General features: G+C 44.2%; 2 protein-coding genes across 2 annotated transcripts; both read left to right on the top strand.

Moving 5' to 3' along the window:
* Positions 1-431: 431 nt before the first annotated feature.
* LOC122015057 (serine/threonine-protein kinase D6PK-like) lies at positions 432-4,594 on the top strand. Its single transcript, XM_042571709.1, has 3 exons — positions 432-589; positions 1,308-2,394; positions 3,485-4,594. The coding sequence occupies exons 2-3, from the start codon at positions 1,451-1,453 to the stop codon at positions 4,353-4,355; spliced, it is 1,815 nt and encodes a 604-aa protein (XP_042427643.1). The 5' UTR covers positions 432-589; positions 1,308-1,450; the 3' UTR covers positions 4,356-4,594.
* Positions 4,595-5,304: 710 nt separating this feature from the next.
* Positions 5,305-7,628, top strand: LOC122013593 (inactive TPR repeat-containing thioredoxin TTL3-like). Its single transcript, XM_042569849.1, has 6 exons — positions 5,305-6,281; positions 6,358-6,553; positions 6,640-6,815; positions 6,884-7,217; positions 7,309-7,431; positions 7,524-7,628. The coding sequence occupies exons 1-6, from the start codon at positions 5,305-5,307 to the stop codon at positions 7,626-7,628; spliced, it is 1,911 nt and encodes a 636-aa protein (XP_042425783.1).
* Positions 7,629-7,787: the final 159 nt, after the last annotated feature.

Genomic DNA, 7,787 nt, shown 5'->3' with positions numbered 1-7,787 from the left:
GGCACTCCACTGCCTGCCCAAGGATTACGCGGGGCCATGATCAGTTAAAATAAAACTAAATTATTCAAAATCCAATCAATCAAATTTTCTTGAACTAATTGATCGTATTTTTCAATAAAAATTAAACAAGTCAAAATTAATAAAATATTAATTAATTCGATCAAAAATTTATAATTTCCTGAGTTTTCTCTTCATATGTGATAACTGACCGTGTTGGACCACTGGATTCCATTTTTACTAACATACAGCGGCGAGCGAATCTCCTGGCTCAAAGTGCGCACTTACCAAAAGATTAGTCTGTCACCATCTTGTCCCTCCATTTAACACAATTGCGTGATCAAGGAAAAAAAGCTTCTCCTTTCGCTTTGACCATCTCTTCTTTCCAGGCGCTTTATGCACCCTCACCATCCAAAATAAACTTTCTATTATTATTTTTTTCCTTTTGCCAAATTTACCTTTCCCAGTTTCCCTTTCCCTCTTCTCTCTCTCTCTTTCTCCAGCTTGTGGTGTGGACTGCAGTGTGAGAGCTGTGGAACCCTTCCTCGCTGTCTGTCTGGCTGGCGATCTAAAGGTCTGGACTTGTCGCAAGGTAAAGTTTTTCTCGCGCTTGCTTCCGCCTCTTTGTATCGTTTCTCCTAATCTCTGATCTGGGAGCTCTGGATCTGTGTTCCTTGTGTTTCGGCGTTATCGATTGGGACGCTTTTGCTGGAACAGCATTCGTTCTGGGCTTGATTTGTGTTAAAGGCCGCTTCTTGCAGCTATTTTGGGGGTTTGCGAATCACGTATTTGTCAGTAATGTTTGTTTTTTCTCTTCCAAATTTTGTTTTTCTGGATTGATGAGATTTTGGGGGCTCCTTTAAAGAGAGAAGACATGTTTTTGTTCAACGATCTGACGCCCTAGACCAGGTTGAATCTATCCTTTGCCGGGTAAAACTTACTTGATTCGGTGTGGGCTTTGGTTTGTCGATCTCACGGATGAAAAATTGTTCCTTGATACCCTTCCGCACGACATTCAGTATAATGTTATGCCCTATAAGTCTTTTAGTTACATTTGGTGCTTCTATATTCTTGAATGCACTATTCTGAACATTCAAGCCGATTCTTAAAACATTCTTATTTTTATTTGTGTTGTTTTTCTTTTGAACTCAAACTATTTTACATTAAGCATGCTTTCCAATCTCAGTTTTGGTGGCAATTACTCGATTTTCGAACAGACTGATAAATTACTTACTAACCGTACCTGGCTGCAATCTGCAAGCTAAATGTTCCATTAAATTTTATTTATCCTTGTCTTTTTGCAATTACAGAGCCCAAGTTGAGGAGATCTATCAACTCATGATGAAGAAGGAGATGTTTGTGACTTCTTACAGTGGATGCTGCGTATCATAATTGAGCAATAAGTACTTAAGTTGCATTTCCTAGTTAGATAAGAAGTATTATACAAATATCGATGGCTTCAAAGACTACATCACAAGCCAATGCTAAGCTCCAAACAGAATCTTCTGGGAATCCCAAAGTAGAGCCAAATTCTTTTAGATCTTCCCAGATTCTGAGGCAAAGCAAATCAGATTGCAGTACTGCCAAAACAATGGTAGAGATAAATCAGAATGTGTCAAAATATGCTCTGAATGGCCTAACGAAAGATAGTAAATCAGATCACCATCAGAAGGAATCTTTTGAAAATTCAACAGACAAGGTTCCTACTGAGGTTCCCTTGTCCTCTGAAACTTGTGATAAGCTCCCTTCAGATACTCGGAAGCAATCACTGGAGCAAGGAGATGCTGGGGAAAATGGAACCACAATTGGAGATGGTAATGGAGATCAAGCCAAGAAATCCGAACAGAGTGGAAATAATAACTTTGTATCTGCTAAATTTAGTGATGAAAACAGTAGTGTGACAGCTGACTTTGTTGAGAGCGGAAAAAGTAGCATGTGCCGACCTAGTACAAATAGTGATGTGAGTGATGAAAGCTCCTGTAGCAGTTTGAGTAATAGTATAACCAAACCTCATAAATCAAATGATTCAAGAGTTGAAGCCATTAGAAAGATTCGTACAAAAGATGGTGTTTTAGGTTTAAATCATTTTAGGCTATTGAAGAAGTTAGGTTGTGGTGATATCGGCAGTGTGTATCTATCAGAATTAAGTGGGACAAAAAGCTACTTTGCGATGAAGGTTATGGATAAGGGATTGCTGGCTAGCCGTAAAAAGCTTCTTAGAGCTCAGACAGAGAGGGAGATATTACAATGTCTGGATCATCCATTTCTTCCTACACTTTATACCCACTTTGAAACAGATAAATTCTCATGTTTGGTGATGGAGTTCTGCCCTGGAGGTGATCTGCACACACTTCGTCAAAGGCAACCTGGGAAACATTTCTCAGAACAAGCTGTGAAGTACATTCTGCACTTCAGTCCTTATTAGATTTGACTTGCTGTTTTAGGAGTGCATGCTAGATGATTTTTCATCATTCCAATTTCCATTTTTCCGACATAGTTTATTCAGCCTAAACACATCAGTTAATTTTTTGTACGTAAATGCTACAAACATGTCATGCCACTAGCATGATAAAATGCTATTCTTTCCTTTTTGTTTGTGTCAATTCATCAATTCATTATTTACTATTTGGTCATGGAGGAAATGACTTATACCTGTTTTGAAGTAATTAAATCCCTTATGAATACATGGTGCGGGGTGAACTAAGATCATTAACTAGAAATGTAGGTCGATTGCAATAGGAAAGCCCATTTTACTTTTTTCCTAGCTTTAGGAAACTCCCTACGAGCACTCATCTACGAGCACTTATTTTCTTGTTTAGCTTGTTAGCTAGAAGGCAATAGAACCCAACTTTTTTTTGTTGATTGATATCTTCTTGAGGCTATGTTTGAATTTAAAAACTGTTTTGTAAATTTTAGAGATATGCTACATGAACAATATTGATCGTTCAGATACTCTAGGATTTTTCATGGTAATCTAATAGTTGTTTACTGATTTCTGATATCCCAATTTGTTCAAGGATGCATGCATTCTTTACGTGTAAGTTCTTGACTTGTTTTGGGTTTAGGGTTCCCAGCATGAGCTTCCGTATAGTTGTGGACCAATATTCCTATTGCTCTTTCGAATAAGTTAAGTTTGATTAGATGCTGTTTGTATCTAAACTGACCCACCTTAGGACTTTCAAGTTCAAGAATTCCAATCGAATCACTTGAGAGGATTTATGCATAAGGTAGTCTGGACTCTGGAAAACACTCTATTTTATGCTCATGACATTTATTTAACTCATTTCAGTGTCACTAATGCGAAATCTACCTCAAGTAGAGGTCACTCGCCAGGCTTATTATTGTTATCGATGACGATGTTATTCAGTGTGAATTCAACTTTATTGGTCTATATTCGATATCATACTGTTATCGTTTGTTATGTGAGAATTGATTGTTTGCTGGTGATCGCCAAATTCACTGATCAATATTAAAATCTTGAATGTAGGTTTTTTGTTGCTGAAATCCTTCTGGCATTGGAATACCTACACATGCTTGGAATTATATACCGGGACCTGAAACCAGAAAATGTCCTTGTTCGCGAGGATGGCCACATTATGCTTACTGACTTTGACCTCTCTCTCCGCTGTGCAGTAAACCCGACACTAATCAAGTCCTCAAACCCAGATCCTGCATCAGCTAGAAGGAACAACACTACTTACTGCATTCAGCCTGCTTGCATTGAGCCATCCTGTATTCAGCCCTCTTGTGTGGTGCCTACAACTTGCTTTGGTCCACGGTTTTTTTCTAAATCGAAGTCCAAGGAGAGGAAAGCGAAGTCAGAAATAGGAAACCAGGTGAACCCGTTGCCCGAGCTCATAGCAGAGCCTACAGATGCTCGTTCCATGTCTTTCGTTGGCACACACGAGTACTTAGCACCGGAGATAATAAAAGGCAACGGCCACGGGAGTGCAGTTGATTGGTGGACGTTTGGCATCTTCATGTATGAACTATTATTTGGGAAGACGCCATTCAAGGGATCAGGTACCAGGGCAACATTGTTCAATGTTGTTGGCCAGCCGTTGCGCTTCCCAGAGTCCCCAACGGTGAGCTTTGCTGCCAGAGATCTGATGAGGGGACTACTTGTTAAGGAACCTCAGCACCGACTTGGGTACAAACGCGGGGCTTCAGAGATAAAGCAACACACTTTCTTCGAGGGAGTCAACTGGGCACTTATACGATGTGCAAGCCCTCCTGAGATTCCAAAACCTTTTGACATGGAACGACTCGCAAAGCCTGCTGTATCAGCAAGTGAAAAAGCCACGACAACTGTGAACCAGAAAGGTTCGAACGACTATCTAGAATTTGATTTCTTTTAGTCAATTCTCCTCTTGATCAACCAGTTGAAATTGTAGAATCTGTGGGAAGTTGTATGGGGAATGCATTTTTGTTTTACCCAGTAGAATCTCAGTGAAGTTCTGTTCCAGGCATGTATTCCTTAAGGATTATCACTGCATCTCCTGTTTGGAAATGCACCATCAACTCCAGATATGTATTCCTCGAGGATCATCCAATATATCCTCTTTGTTCTTTATCAATGCTAGATTTTGTCCATCTACTACAATGTGAATTCGTTAAAAGTTTTACATTTTGTACTTTTGAGTCAACAATTGAATTCTGTCACTGTGCGGTGGAATGTTGTGATGGTATTCACTACAGATTGTTGTAAAATATTCATGCCTAATGAAAGAATTACTAATTTGAAAATTATTCTCAACTATTTTTTGACTATACATAGATTCAAAATGATTGTATATATATAAACATTATCACACAATCCATAAAATTTAGATTTTAACGAAAAAGAAAAAAGAGTAACTAAAAACAGAATAGCAAAAAAAAGATGAAGAATTAATCACCTTGTTTTAGTTGCTAAAGACTAACCATTCACCGGGAGCGTAATCACTTTTGCTTAAAAAAGAATAATCATTCACCAAGAATCCGAAATGCAAGATGCTAAATTTAGAAGTCTGAAAGAACCATTCGCCCATTTCCTAATCCCATAATCCTTCCTGATTCATGCTGCAAACAGCAGCATAATTTTAATTCTACTTCTCTTTAATTCTTTTTTTTTACTGTTTGCTTTAATAATACAGAAAGATTTTTCCCTCTTTGCAATGCATGCATGTGACGTCGAGCTGATCTTTCCGATCTTTGCAATTCTATTGCAATTTGCCTCGTTTATAAATTTTACCATTTGTTGTTTTCATTAATTGTGATTTTGAGCTTCTCGGAATTCTTCTGTTCATGCTTTTTCGCATTGCGATCATGCAAGATGATGGTCATGGTCATGGCAAAAGCACGCACTTTATAGATGACCCGCCCCCGCCGCCGCCTTCTTCTTGCTCCAGCGGTCCAGCCTCGTGCGCCATCGCTGGCATTCGCCTCCGCGGCCGTGAATCCCTGACGGAAGCTATGGACGCCGACGCCGACTCTCCCAGGATGTTTGGCTGCGGCCTGTTCCGCCGCCGGAGGGCGAGGTCGACCAGTTCGATCCCGGCCTTGGAGTCCGCCGGGGCGGCCGCGGCGAAGCGAACGCTGGACGTGGGCACGCCTCGGCAACGCAAGGGCTCCGACAACGTTACTTCCATAGTCCGCGTCCCGGTTCCGCTGCCTGCCGTGAAGGCCCGGGCGGCTCCGGCGGTTGTCCAGTTGCGCAGGCCGAGGACGGAGGCCATGAGGGCGCTCCCGGCTCCGGCGACAGCGCCGGCCGTGAGCAAGGGGATCGTGGCGGAGCTCGACGGAATGCTGTACGATCGGCAGCGCGCCGCCGCCGCCGGAGGCGGTCACCTCCTCCGCGCCTCGTCGGGCAACGTGATGGTGTACGGCAACCTTGGCAACCTCCGGGGAAATCCAGTGAATCCTCCAAGCCGAAATAAAATGCTCGATTCCCTCCCCAAAACGGTCAAGGAACTGAGGGAAGAGGCGAAGGACAAGGAGATCAGGGCCTCGGCGCCGGCGAATCGGATCCCAATCAAGGAGAAGACTCCAGCTCCCGCGCCAGAGCTGTGCCGCGCTCTCTCGACGAGGCAGAACCCGGAGGAGCTGAAGGAGATGGGGAACGAGGAGTACAAGAAAGGAAGTTTCGCGGAGAACCCCGGCAAGGCCTCCTACTACGTCAACAAGGCGGCTGCGCTCGCCGGCATGGGCCGCCTCTTCGACGCCGTGGCCCAATGCAACGAGGCCATCAGAATCGATCCCGCTCACTATCGCGCCCACCATCGTCTCGCTTCCCTTTATCTCAGGTAATTCCTTAAGAGCTAGCATCCATGGAAAACAGAGTGATCTGTTCTGATTCCTACAACCATCATTGATCATCAGACTGGGAGAAGCCGATAAAGCAGTTCATCATTTCAAGCAATCGAGAGACGAAGCCAGTGCCTGGGACAAGTCGAGAGCACAGGCCCTGCAATCCCACATTTCCAAATCCAACGAAGCTCGCAGGTTGAAGGACTACCTCACGTTGCTGAAGGAATCGCAGTCCGCTGCTTCCTCTGGTGCCGATTCTTCCCCCCAGGTTCCATACCATGCCATTCGATTGTCGTTGCAGCTCTCTGACACGATCATCATCATCATCTCTTTGTTCTTTCAAAAATCAAAAAGGTCTTCGCGATGCAAGCGGATGCACTTCTGAAGTTGCAGAAACACGAGGATGCGGATTCGACCATGAGCAGAGCCCCCGAGTTGGGCGGCATGGATGAGTTTACCAAGTTCTTTGGTGCCACTGCAAATTCATACTTCCTCATGATCCAAGCACAAGTCGAGATGGCCGCGGGAAGGTTAGTCGTCGTCGTGCGTGTTATCGATCTGTTTCTTTGCTGCCAACATTTTTTTGCATTGAATTTAGGTTCGAAGAGGCGGCGGCGGTGGCGCAGAAAGCTGCTCGACTCGACCCGGGCTGCCGGGAGACGGCCGCAGTAGCCCGACGAGCACGAGCCGTAGCCTCAGCAAGTGCGAGGGGAAACGATCTCTTCAAGGCGTCCAAGTTCGCCGAGGCGTGCGTTGCCTATGGAGAAGGCTTGAATCACGATCCCCAAAACGCCGCCCTTCTCTTTAATCGAGCTACGTGCCGCTCGGAGCTTGGGCACTACGAGAAAGCGGTCGAGGACTGCAACGCTGCGCTTGCCCTCAGGCCTTCCTACGGCGAGGCTCGCCGACGGCGGGCCGACTGCAATGCCAAGGTTACTAGTCCGCCGCACTTGCCTTTGGCTCTTCTTGTTCATGGCTAACACCACAACAACCACAACAACCGATTGAGCTTGACATGCGCAGTTGGAAAGATGGGAAGCAGCAGCGAAGGATTATGGAGCGTTGGCCGCCGTCCAGGAAACCCCAGGAGATGAAGAGGTGGCCAAGGCTAAAGCCAAGCTCAAGAAGAAACAAGATGAACGATCGGTAGACTGATCAGCTAGCTGCAAGGTCGATCGATTCGATCTCTTTCTTTGACAACAATTAGAACATTTTCATTAGAAAGCTTTGAATTCTAGTGGCTGCTGATCAGTCCACTTGCAGTTATTGAATATTACAGAGGAATTGAATATTATTCCGCATGGCTGCTTCCTAGTGGCATTGTGCACTTACTTTGCTTCTGAAACTGTAAAATGAACTGCTCAGATCGATCTGACACGATAAATCCTGTCTGGCTGTCGTCACTGCAAATATATCGCCATTTCCGGGCTCGGCGTCCATCGATGGAAGTGTAAGAAAATCTGCAGTGCCTCACTGATATATCGTACGGCAGATCGCCAGAA

The sequence above is a fragment of the Zingiber officinale genome, chromosome 8B (genome assembly GCF_018446385.1).
Source record: "Zingiber officinale cultivar Zhangliang chromosome 8B, Zo_v1.1, whole genome shotgun sequence".
In the NCBI taxonomy this organism is placed as follows: Eukaryota; Viridiplantae; Streptophyta; class Magnoliopsida; order Zingiberales; family Zingiberaceae; genus Zingiber; species Zingiber officinale.
This window is presented reverse-complemented; position numbering and strand designations above follow the sequence as displayed.

Bases quoted from the DNA above. Each gene is read 5' to 3' on its own strand.
- LOC122013593 (XM_042569849.1), top strand. From the start codon at position 5,305: ATGCAAGATGATGGTCATGGTCATGGCAAAAGCACGCACTTTATAGAT. The intron at 6,282-6,357 runs GTAATTCCTTAA...ATTGATCATCAG, and splicing joins CTCGCTTCCCTTTATCTCAG to ACTGGGAGAAGCCGATAAAG. The intron at 7,218-7,308 runs GTTACTAGTCCG...TGACATGCGCAG, and splicing joins GGGCCGACTGCAATGCCAAG to TTGGAAAGATGGGAAGCAGC.
- LOC122015057 (XM_042571709.1), top strand. From the start codon at position 1,451: ATGGCTTCAAAGACTACATCACAAGCCAATGCTAAGCTCCAAACAGAA. The intron at 2,395-3,484 runs GTACATTCTGCA...TCTTGAATGTAG, and splicing joins TTCTCAGAACAAGCTGTGAA to GTTTTTTGTTGCTGAAATCC.